Genomic DNA, 12817 nt, shown 5'->3' with positions numbered 1-12817 from the left:
GCAAACTAGAAGGCGTGGTCTGATACGCCTGTACTTCGGGATCTGCCAGTTCTTCCGCCAACCCGATGAAATCGATTCCCAGGTGAACTGCCTGGACTGGGGCACGTGAAAGGCAATCGGCCACGAGATTATCTTTGCCGGATACATGTCGTAAATCCGTCGTAAATTCGGATATAAATATAAGGTGGCGCTGTTGCCGAGCTGACCACGGCTCCGCCGTTTTAGCCATTGCGAACTTGAGCGGCTTATGGTCCACGAACGCAGTGAACGGGCGCCCTTCCAAGAGAAAACGAAAATGCCGGATGGCCAAAAACAGGGCCAGTAACTCCGTCAAAAGTGCTATATTTTCGCTCGTTCTTGCGCAGTTGGCGGCTGAAAAAGGCCAACAGCTGCCAAGTCCCGTCAACCCATCGGTAGTGAGGGCGACGGTCGCGCCCGGGAGTGGGTGTGCCAGCATGGTTGCATCTCTGCCAACGCCGCCTTGGTGTCAAGGAACGCCTGGTCCATCTGCGGTGTCCAAGCGATAACCTCCTTGCCCGACTTCCCTTTGAGTGCTTCGTACAGCGGCTGCATCAACTGGGCTGCCTTGGGGACAAAACGATTATAAAAATTTACCATCCCCAGGAACTCCTGAAGAGATTTGACTGTGTGGGGCCGCGGGAATGCCGTAACTGCCTCTACCTTGGTGGCCAGTGGGACGGCGCCTTCGGAGGTAATCCTATGCCCCAGAAAGTCAATGCTGGTTAACCCAAACTGGCATTTGGCTAGGTTTATGATGAGGCCATGTTGGCTGAGACGGGCAAAGAGTGTACGTAAATGGACCATGTGCTCATTCGTATCCTTACTAGCGATGAGAATGTCATCCAAGTAAACGAAAATGAAGGGAAGATCCCGCAACACAGAGTCCATGAGTCGCTGAAAGGCCTGAGCCGCGTTTTTCAATCTGAACGGCATTCGGAGGAACTCAAAAAGGCCAAACGGTGTGATGACCGCCGTTTTGGGGACATCCTGAGGATACACAGGAACTTGGTAATATCCGTGGACGAGATCTACTTTGGAAAATACTGAGTTGCCAGCCAGATGAGCCGAAAAATCTTGTATATGCGGTATTGGATACCTATCCGGCGTAGTGGCTTTGTTAAGGCGTCTGTAATCCCCACAAGGCCTCCATCCGCCGCCTGGTTTAGGGACAATGTGTAGTGGGGAGGACCAAGGACTGTCGGAACGTCGGACAATCCCAAGGCGCTCCATGGTCTGAAACTCCGCTTTTGCAGCTGCAAGCTTTCCGGGTTCCAATCTTCGTGACCGAGCATAAACAGGCGATCCCGTCGTGGTGATGTGATGTGCCACACCGTGCCTTGCGACTGCTGCCGAAAACGTAGGCCTAGTGAGCTCCGGGAACTCGCCGAGTAGGCGCGTAAACCCGTCCTGCGATGGAACCGCACAGGCGACCGACCAGGAGACGGCGGTGCTGCGGTGGCAAGGCACCGCGTGGAAAGTGGACGCATTAATGAGTCAGCAGTGTTAGACGTCGACCAGAAAGCCGTTGGCACAGAAAAAATCAGCCCCTAGGATGGCCTGTGATACTTTAGCCGTTATAAACTCCCACACAAAACACTGACCGCTGAGGGTTAAATTGACTGTCCGTTTGCCGAACGTGCGAATAGCCGCACCATTGGCTGCCTCGAGAGAAGGACCGTGACCGCCAGATTGCAGATCCAGCTTTGAAGGTGGCAAAATACTGCACTGTGAACCAGTGTCACACAGGAATCGTCGCCCTGTCATGGAATCCGTAATATAAAGGAGTTTTCCCGCTGAACCGACTGCCATGGTGAACTGGGCGTGTTTTTCAGACCCTGTCGTCCTTATCGAAGCTCGTGGGCCTGCTGGAGACTTTTTTCGGCGAAACTACAGGGAGAACGGCAGCGTCGAGCCTTGGCGCCAAAACGGGCGTGGTACGTACACCAGCCTGCTGGAGGAGGGCTGGGCTTCACTCGCATGGGGGAAAGGCGCCTTGTGGCTGCACAACACTGCTGTGTGACCATAAAAATCTTGTCTGCCTCTGCAGCGAGCTCGGCACAGTCCGTAATTGCAGAACTGGCCAAGGCTGCCTGAATTGGTTCAGGTAGCTGGCAGAGCAAGAGTTCTCGGAACAAAAAACATTGGGGCTCCGAACCCAAAAACGTGAGCATCTGGCTCATCAGTTCCGATGGTTTTGAATCCCCGAGGCCGGGCATAGAAATAAGCCTGCGTGTGCGCTCCGACTTATTTAGACCAAACACCTGTAGCAAACGAGTTTTTAGAGCTTCATACTTGCCCTCTGCCGGTGGATTGCCAAGGAGGCTGACGACCCACGAGGCCGTGGTGCTGTCGAGAGCGGAGACCACGTAATAATAACGGGTCGAATCCGCTGTAATCTCCCGGAGTGCGAACTGGGCTTCTGCCTGGAAAAACCATGCTGCTGGTTGCTGTTCCCAGAACTGCGGCAGTTTGAGGGCGACGGCGTTCGTGTTCATTATAAATATCTCAACTAAAGTTGTCCGACGAGATCGGGGTCACCAATATAGGAATGGAGGTTCCTATCCGAATAATGGAATTCAACTCAGTGAAACAAAATAACAAAGTTTAATGAACAAACAAGTTAACTGGTAAAACTACAGGAGAAGATGTACACAGGTCTATTCAGCTTACCAGCACCTCAACAACTGCTGCAAGGTTTATGGAAGCTGACGTCATGACGTCATCACGTTCTCCGCGCCACTGGCGGTCACGTGATCGGCGTCATGATGTCATCACGCAGAGTGCAAGAAAGTACATACAGTATAGTTAACAGACAGTTTAAAGGTGCAGTCCGCAGCTGCACTACACTGTAGTTAAAGGGATTGTTGCTAATTGCCCCGAGTCTCTTGGTGGCTCCGCCACAGCCTCTCATTCTTCTGAATTCCAATGAGTAGAGGCCTAACCTACTCAACCTTTCCTCATAAGTCAACCCCCTCATCTCCGGAATCAACCGAGTGAACCCTCTCTGAACTGCCTCAAGAGCAAGTATATATTTTCTTAAATATGGAAACCAAAACTGTACGCAATATTCCAGGTGTGGCCTCACCAGTACCCTGTATAACTGAAGCAAGACTTCCCTGCTTTTATACTCCATCCCCCTTGCAATAAAAGCCAAGATTCCATTGGCCTTCCTGATCACCTGCTGTACCTGCATACTAACCTTCTGTGTTTCATGCACCAGGACCCCCAGATCCCTTTGTACTGTAGCACTTTGCAGTTTCTCTCCATTTAGATAATAACTTGCTCTTTGATTTTTTCTGCCAAAGTGCATAACCTCACACTTTCCAACATTATATTCCATCTGCCAAATTTCTGCCCACTCACTTAGCCTGTCTATGTCCTTTTGCAGGTTTTTTATGTCCTCCTCACTCACTGCTTTCCCTCCCATCTTTGTATCGTCGGCAAACTTGGATATGTTGCACTGGGTCCCCTCCTCCAAATCGTTAATATAGATTGTAAAGAGTCGGAGACTGGGTATTATGTAATGAGAAAGGATTAATTAGCAATCTTGTTGTGCGAGGCCCCTTGGGGAGGAGCGATCATAATATTATAGAATTCTTCATTAAGATGGAGAGTGAAGTAGTTGATTCAGAGACTTGGGAACTGAATTTAAATAAAGGAAACTACAATGGTATGAGGTGCGAGTTGGCTAGGATGGATTGGGGAATGTTACTTAAAGGGTTGACGGTGAATAGGCAATGGCAAACATTTAAAGATCACATGGATGAACTACAGAATTTGTTCACCCCTGTTTGGCATAAAAATAAAACAAAAAAGGTGACTCAACATTGGCTAACAAGAGAAATTAGGGATAGCATAAGATCCAAGGAGAGGACATATAAATTTGCCAGAAAAAGCAGCAAACCTGAGGATTGGGGGCAGTATTTGATCGAGTGTGGCATCAAGGAGCCCTAGCAAAACTGAAGTCAATGGGAATCAAGGGGAAAACTCTCCATTGGTTGGAATCATACCTAACACAAAGGAAGTTGGCTGTGGTTGTTGGAGGTCATTCATCTCAATCACATGACATCACTGCAGGAGTTCCTCAGGGCAGTGTCCTAGGCCCAACCATCTTCAGCTGTTTCATCAATGACCTTCCCTCCATCATAAGGTCAGAAGTGGGGATGTTCGCTGATGATTGCACACTGTTCAGCACCATTCAAGACTCGTCAGATACTGACGCAGTCCGTGTCCATATGCAGCAAGACCTGGACAACATTCAGACTTGGGCTGACAAGTGGCAAGTAACATTCGCACCACACAAGTGCCAGGCAATGACCATCTCCAACAAGCGAGACTCTAACCATCTCCCCTTGACATTCAATGGCATTACCATCGCTGAATCCCCCACTATCAACATCCTGGGGGTTACCATTGATCAGAAACTGAACTGGACCAGCCATATAAATACTGTGGCTACAAGAGCAGGCCAGAGGCTGGGAATTCTGCGGCGAGTGTCTCACCTCCTGACTCCCCAAAGCCTTTCCACCATCTACAAGGCACAAGTCAGGAGTGTGATGGAATACTCTCCACTTGCCTGGATGAGTGCAGCTCCAACAACACTCAAGAAGCTCGACACCATTCAGGATAAAGCAGCCCGCTTGATTGGCACTCCATCCACCACCTTCAACATTCACTCCCTCCACCACCGGCGCACTGTGGCTGCAGTGTGTACCATCTACAAGATGCACTGCAGCAACTCGCCAAAGCTCCTTCAACAGCACCTTCCAAACCCGCGACCTCTACCACTTAGAAGGACAAGGGCAGCAGACGCATGGGAACATCACCACCTACAAGTTCCCCTCCAAGCCACACACCATCCTGACTTGGACCTGTATCGCCGTTCCTTCAGTGTCGCTGGGCCAAAATCCTGGAACTCCCTTTCTAACAGCATTGTGGGTGTACCTACACCATATGGACTGCAGCGGTTCAAGAAGGTGGCTCACCACCATCTTCTCAAGGGCAATTAGGGATGGGCACTAAATGCAGGCCTAGCCAGCCAGCGACGCCCACATCCCATCAATGAATAAAAAAACGTTTAGGATTCAGCAAAGGAGGACAAAGGGATTAATTAAGAGGGGGAAAATAGAGTATGAGAGTAAGCTTACAGGGAACATAAAAAACTGACTGTAAAGGCTTCTATAGATATGTGAAGAGAAAAAGATTGGTAAAGTCAAGCGTAGGTCCCTTGCAGTCAGAATCAGGGGAATTTATAACGGGGAACAAAGACATGGCATATCAATTAAATACATACTTTGGTTCTGTCTTCACAAAGGAGGACACAAATAAACTCCCAGAGATGTCGGGGAAAATAGTGTCTAATGAGAGGGAGGAACTGAATGAAATCAGTATTTGTAGGGAAATGGTGTTAGGGAAATTGATGGGATTGAAGGCCGATAAATCACCAGGGCCTGATAATCTACATCCTAGGGTACTTAAGGAAGTGGCCCTAGAAATAGTAGATGCATTGCTGGTCATCTTCCAAAATTCTATAGACTCTGCAACAGTTCCCATGGATTGGAGGGTAGCTAACGTAACCCCACTATTTAAAAAAGGTGGTGGAGAAAAAAATGGGGAATTATGGACCGGTAAGCCTGACATTGGTAGTGGGGAAAATGCTAGAGTCCATTCTAAAAGATGTAATAGCAGAGCACTTGGAAAACAGTGACAGGATCGGACAAAGTCAACATGGACTTACAAAAGGTAAATCATGCTTGACTAATCTACTGGAATTTTTTCAGGATGTAACTGGTAGAATAGATAAGGAAGAACCAGTGGATGTGGGAGGGGTGGGGGTGGGGGAGATGGGAGGGGTGGGGGGGGATGGGGTGGCTGGTCGGCGGCTCGGTTTACCTCCATCGCCTAAACGGCCGTAACTAAACTGTGAAAGCAAAAGACCATTTCTTCCTTCACTTATTTCAGTGTCTGGTGATATGGAGGCATTTGTTATCGCCGGGCATCACTGGCCATTAGTTACAAAAGTCATCATTGGTCTTTAAACAGCTTTCAACCAAAGAGCACATCTCAGATCAGAAGCCATGCCCCACCCTATCCGCACCACCCCCCTCCCCGATCCTCATTCCATCCCACCCTCCCATCCCCTACACACTTGGGTTTGCATTTGGCAAAATATGGCAGTGGTTTATAAAGCAGGGAGTTTTAAAAAAAGACATATTTAATGGTTTCTAAAAGGTTTTAAAAATGAGGAAGTTGCCGTAAATATCTGTCGCTGAGAATCTGGCCTAGCTCTCTCGGATTCAATCACTGAGACTGACGGAACTTCCTTCCTCCATGGCTTCTGCCCAAGATCACCTGCATCTGCTGAAGCTGGAGCAGAGCCAGTGTTTGAAACTGATCCCACAGGGCTGCAACCCGAACCCAGGCGGCACACAGGAAACCCCCTGCTCGGCCTCTCACTGCTGAACACGGGCCGTATCTGCCAATCAATCAGCTTTGCTACTCAAGTTCTCCGATTACATGGCAGAATCTCACCTCCCCTTCGCAGCTGCTCACAGAACAACAGCCTCCTAAAAGCCAGGGGCCATTTTCTAGCTCCGCTCTCGAATGTGGGGAATGGAAGGCGATTCTCCTGTGGTTGAAGGAAGGCATGGTGTGTTAATCGGGAGCTGCAGCATTCCTCGGGCTGGGCTCATTATATGGGCACAACCCATCCACTCCTGCTCTGGACCAAAGGTCTTCTGACCGAAGCAGAGACCATGTCAACAGTTAAGAATAGGTCAGATAGCTGGATGAAAAAAAGGGGGACAAAGGGACATGGGAACAGGGTAGGCACATGGGATCAGGATACTGCCCATGTGAAGGCAAACACCAACACAGCCAAGGTGGGACAAACGGCCCATTTCCTAGTTGTAATTTCTATGTTCTTAAAATAAAAACCCATTTTTTCCCCACTTCCCTCTCTCGTGATGCAGATTTTAGTTCATTTTTTTTTCTTCGCCAATTACACACACACATCTATCAAGGGATATGGAGCAAAGGCAGGGAAATAGAAGCCAGATGCAGATCAGTCCTGATCTAATTGAATGCTAGACCAGGCCCAAAGGGCTGAATGGCCTCCTCCTGTTCCTTATGTTCTTACAGCGATCAGGAGCAGGGACTTGGGCTAATTTCCCTCAGCCGAGGGTCACAGGACCCAACTGTTGCACGTCTACCAGTGGCCCTCCCGCGATTAGCTGACTGAGCACCGAACGGGCAATCAGCTTTCCTAATCTGCAGGAGGCAGCTATTAACTCACCTTGAGGGCAGCTGGCTTACACAACGTAAGTTTTAAATCGGCAGCAACAGCACGTCTGAAATCGCGACCCATTAACCCATTCCCTGTCCTTCCTCTAAATCACCTCACATTCAGCTTCTGGCAAAAGGTGCCAATTCTGAGCTATTCTGCTTGGACCCCAGCTATTCATAATATATATTAATGATCTAGACGAGGGAACTAGATGTAATATCTCCAAGTTTGCAGGCGACACAAAGCTGGGTGGGCATGTGTGCTGTGAGGAGGATGCAGAGAAACTCCAGTATGATTTGGACAGGTTGGGTGATTGGGCAGATGCAGTATAATGTGGATAAATGAGAGGTTATCCACTTTGGTGGCAAAAACAGGAAGGCAGATTATTATCTGAATGGCAATAAATTGGGAGAAGGGGAAGTGCAACGAGACCTGGGTGTCCTTGTGCATCAGTCGCTGAAGGTAAGCATTCAGGTGCAACAGGCGGTTAAGAAGGCAAATGGTATGTTGGCCTTCATAGCGAGAGGATTCGAGTACAGGAGCAAGGATGGCTTGCTGCAGTTGTACAGGGCCTTGGTGAGACCACACCTTGAGTATTGTGTGCAGTTATGGTCGCCTTATCTGAGGAAGGATGTTCTTGCCATGGAGGGAGTGCAGCGAAGATTCACCAGACTGATACCTGGGATGGCAGGAATGACGTATGAGGAGATTGGGTCGATTGGGCTTATACTCACTGGAGTTTAGAAGAATGAGAGGGGATCCCATTGAAACTTATAAAATTCTAACAGGACTAGACAGACTAGATGCAGGAAGGATGTTCCCAATGGTGGGGGAGTCCAGAACCAGGGATCACAGTCCAAGGATAAGGGGTAAGCCATTTAGGACTGATGGAGAAATTTCTTCACCCAGAGAGTGGTGAACCTGTCGAATTCTCTATCACAGAAGGCAGTTGAGGCTAATTCATTAAATATATTCAAGAAGGAGTTAGATATATTTCTTAAAGCTAAAGGGATCAAGCGATATGGGGTATCACTGTCACCTCTGAATCAGAAGGTTGTGGCTGCGAGTCCCACTCCAGAGACTTGAGCGCATAATCTAGGCTGTCACTCCAGTGCTGTACTGAGGGATTGCTGCACTGTCGGAGGAGTCATCTCTCAGATGAGACGTTAAACCGAGGCTCCGTCTGCTCCCTCAGGTGGATGTAAAAAATCCCACGGCACTATTTCGAAGAAGCGCAGGGGAGTTCTCCCTGGTCAATGTTTATCCCTCAACCAACATCACTAAACCCAGATGATCCGGTCATTCAACAACAACTTGTATTTATATAGTGCCTTTAACGTAGTAACATGTCCCAATGCGCTTCACAGGAGTGTTATAAGTAAAAAATTTGACTCCGAGCCACATAAGGAGAAATTAGGGCAGGTGACCAAAAGCATGGTCAAAGAGCTGGGTTTTAAGGAGCGTCTTAAAGGAGGAAAGAGAGGTAGCGAGGCGGAGAGGTTTAGACAGGGAATTCCAGAGCTTAGGGCCCAGGCAACAGAAGGCACGGCTACCCATGGTTGAGCGATTATAATCAGGGATGCTCAAGAGGGCAGTATTAGAGGAGCGCAGATATCTCGGGGGGTTGTGGGGCTGAAGGATATTACAGAGATGGGGAGGGGCGAGGCCATGGAGGGATTTGAAAACAAGGATGAGAATTTTGTAATCGAGGCATTGCTTAACTGGGAGCCAATGTAGGTCAGCGAACACAGGGGTGATGGGTGAACGGGGCTTGGTGCAAGTTAGGACACAGGCAGCAGAGTTTTGGATCATCTCAAGTTTACATAGGGTAGAACATGGGAGGCCAGCCATGAGTGCGTTGGAATAGTCAAGTCCAGAGGTAACAATGCTGTTTGTGGGAGCTTGCTGCAAGCAAACTGGCTGCTGCGTTTCCTACATTACAATAGTGAACACTTCAAAAGTACTTCATTGGCTGTAATGCACTTTGAGACATCCTGAGGATGTGAAAGGTGCTATAGAAATACAAGTTTTTCTTTTGTTCTTTGTTGAATAACCCCCCCACACACCGCCAGTCACAGTCTAGGATCGCGCCTGAAGAATGGTCACCAGGTGCGGAATTCCGAGAATGTCATTTTCAAATCCTTTAGTTATGTTTAATCACAAGAGTCTCTCCCTGACTTCTCTTTGTTAGCAACACTTGCTTCTCAGAAGCAGGAATGTACAAAAATGACGGGCAGGGAAAGACTGTCGGGTCCATCAATCCTGTCCCACACGATGATGCCTGAAGCATCGTGAATAGACATCCTCTCCCCAGCAGCAGCGTAATCTCCTGGGAGAGAGAAAGAAACAGATAAAAACCCAAGCCCAATTAGGCCCTTGAGTATAAAAGATTGAAGGGTGATATAATTGAGGTGTTTAAGATGATTAAAGGATTTGATAGGGTAGATAGAGATAAACTATTTCTTCCGGTGGGAGAGTCCAGAACAAGGGGATAGAACTTTAACATTAGAGCTCGGCAGTTCAGGGGATGTCAGGAGGCACTTCTTCACAAATCTAGAACTTTCTCCCCCAAAAAGCTGTTACGGCTGTGGGTCAATTCAGCATTTCAAAACTGAGATTGATAGGTTTTTGTTAGGTAAGGACATTGAGGGTTACGGAACCAAGGTGAGTAGCTGGAGTTAAGATACAGATTAACCATGATCTAATTGAATGGTGGAACAGACGCGAGGGGCTGAATGGCCTCCTCCTGTTCCCATGTTACTGGAGAGGGGGATTTGGAAAATTCCTCTCAGGCGATGGAAACGAGTCCAGGAGATCACACTGGCCATGCTTACATCACCTGCTCTTTCACCCGCCTATTAGAGGGCCCTGCCCCAGCCAGGAAGCAGCCCAGCTCTCTTCTGCAGGGCTGGGCCAGTCGGGAAAGAACAAGCGCACTGGTTCCAGATTACCCCGTGTAGAGATTCAGGAACCCAGCGACTCCTGGGGGAAACAAGGGGGCCTGCAATCCCAAAATATTGGTAGGCTGGGGCAAGAGAAATCTCCTGGGACAATCTGCATGACCCAGATGGCCTCTGAGCGATCAGAGAATGGGATATTGCCATAAGGTGCAACTGGCAGTGGAGAAAGTGTGGGAGGGAATTTGAGCGGTAAATCCATGTTGTGCATGAGGTAGAGTTTCCCCAACAATAACCTCCCTCCCCCGAGTGATTCGCCCCGACACCGAAAGCCTGTCAAAGAGGCTTGTGCTCCCTTAAAGTGGCATCAGCTTAAACAGGGTCAAAGAAATCTTTGGCAAACCCACAACTTGCACATGACACAACTGCCATTGAAAACCACCCAGACCAAAAAAAAAACATTTGCCAAGTGTCTCCGTGAAGAAGGGTTGCCCCTTTTAAAATGCCATTTCATAGATTCATAGAATGGTTACAGCAGGAAAGATCGCCATTCGGCCCGTCGAGCTCGTGCCAGCTCTCTGCAAGAGCACTTCAGCTAGTCCCACTCCCCTGCCCTTTCCCCGTAGCCCTGCAAATATTTTTCCTTCAGGTACTTATCCAACTCCCTTTTCAAAGCCATGATTGAGTCTGCCTCCACCATCCTTTCAGACAGTGCATTCCAGATCCTAACCACTCGCTGCATAAAAAAGTTTTTCCTCATGTCGCCTTTGGTTCTTCTGCCAATCACCTTAAATCTGTGTCCTCTGGTTCTCGACCCTTCTGCCAACGGGAACAGTTTCTCTCTCTCTACTCTGACCAGACCCCTCATGATTTTGAACACCTCTATCAAATCTTCTCTCAATCTTCTCTGCTCTAAGGAGAACAACCCCAGCTTCTCCAGTCTATTCACGTAACTGAAGTCCCTCATCCCTGGGTTAATTCTCGTAAATCTTTTCTGCACCCTCTCTAAGGCCTTTACATCCTTCCTAAAGTGCGGTGCCCAGAATTGGACACAATACTCCAGTTAAGGCCAAACCAGTATTTTATACAGGTCCATCATAATTTCCATGCTTTTTGTACTCTATGCCTCTATTTATGCAGCCCAGGATCCCTTAAGCTTTTTTTAACTGCTTTCTCAACCTACCCTGCCACCTTCAACGATTTGTGCACATATACCCCCAGGTCTCTCTGTTCATGCATCCCCTTTAGAATTGTACCCTTCAGTTTATATTGCCTCTCCTCATTCTTTCTACCGAAATGTATCACTTCAAACTGTTCTAAATTAAATTTGCAAACAGTCCTTAAACTAAGTAATTATTTTAACCACAGTTCATACTGAACATTGCAGCAACATCTCTTGTGCTAAAACCCCCTCAATCATCCAACTAATCTTCCTCATTCAGGATTAGTGCAGGATTCTGTGACCTCTCGATCACACACAACCCATCCAATGCAAATACCGGCTCTTACTGCGCGGGGGGGGGGGGGGGGGGGGGAGAAAGAGACATGGGTACAGTCGGAGAGTCCTGGCTTTGAAAGGCTTATTTCCTCTTCCTCCCCTCTGACTCTGGTTGGGTGCAGATTCCACAAACACCAGTCACATTCTGTTACCTCGCCCATTCTTCTTGCGTGATCCCAAACATGGATGGCAAGGGGATATTCGACAATGGAGGGCATCACACACAATCACACGATCCAGCAGGGGTTAAATGGAAAGTGACTAGTAGCAGCAAAGGCTGGTCGGTTCCCCTCAATCTGCCCCCACCCCGGCCCAGGGCTTGGCTCTGAGGCCAGTCGCAATGCCCAGCTCGCCAGAGCAGGGATCCAAGCTGCGATCTTGCTGGTGGTATTGCACGCACCGAGAGCTCAGGAGAGCGGGTACAGTCAGGCACCAGTTCAGCCTTGTCCCCAATGCCTGGGCAGGCTGTGCCGCCTCTCTCCGCTCCCGTGGAGCTCAGCATCAACTCATTCACTTACCAGTAGTGCAGATGTTTGCCAGGAGCCGCCTGCAGGTAGCCGGACCACTGCCTGAAGTTGAGACTGGTGCTCAGACCCGGCAAGGACAGCACTTCATCCGGGGAGAAATATCCCAGAGCGCCGCTCACACAAAGCAACAGTAAGAGCCACGCCATCGCTCCCGAGCAGCCGGACAGACAGTGACGAGTGCTCGCAGGATCGCCGAGGAATGGGGGCGGCCGGGGCTGGCGGCTCCTAATATGACCGGGCTCCAAATAGGAAGATCACATGACCGGCAGTAACTGAGAGATTCTCGCAAACACCAACACATGGAAATAACAACAGAAAATGCTGGAAAAACTCAGCAAGTCAGGCAACATCCGTGGAGAGAAATTTGAGTTGACGTTTCGGGTTTGACCCTTCTTCAAAACTGGAGAGAAAAGGAACTAGATCGAAGGCAGGGCTGCGATCGGACAAAAGAATAAAAGAACCAAAAGAAGTAAAAGAGATTAGAAGCTAGACGAGATGGTAATAGGCTGTGATTAGGTGTAAAGTGTACTGGCAGGGCAAAAGATAGCTGCCAGGTGTGAGAGAGAAACAAAAGGAAAGGGGGGGGGGA

At 48.8% G+C, this 12817-nt stretch overlaps 1 protein-coding gene across 1 annotated transcript in view; it reads right to left on the bottom strand.

Moving 5' to 3' along the window:
* LOC147116207 (lysosomal protective protein) overlaps window positions 1-12468 on the bottom strand; it is a 49202-nt gene extending 36734 nt beyond the window's left edge. Inside the window, exon 1 of the mRNA XM_085990929.1 lies at window positions 12220-12468. Within this exon, the coding sequence (XP_085847055.1) occupies window positions 12220-12374 (155 nt within the window). The 5' untranslated portion in view covers window positions 12375-12468. The remainder of the gene's footprint in view (window positions 1-12219) is intronic.
* Window positions 12469-12817: the final 349 nt, after the last annotated feature.

This window comes from Somniosus microcephalus, chromosome 6, assembly GCF_052327205.1.
Source record: "Somniosus microcephalus isolate GS21.2 chromosome 6, FLI_Smic_1.0, whole genome shotgun sequence".
Lineage (NCBI taxonomy): Eukaryota > Metazoa > Chordata > Chondrichthyes > Squaliformes > Somniosidae > Somniosus > Somniosus microcephalus.
Note: the sequence above shows the minus strand (reverse complement) of the source record. Positions and strands in the feature narration are given on the sequence as shown.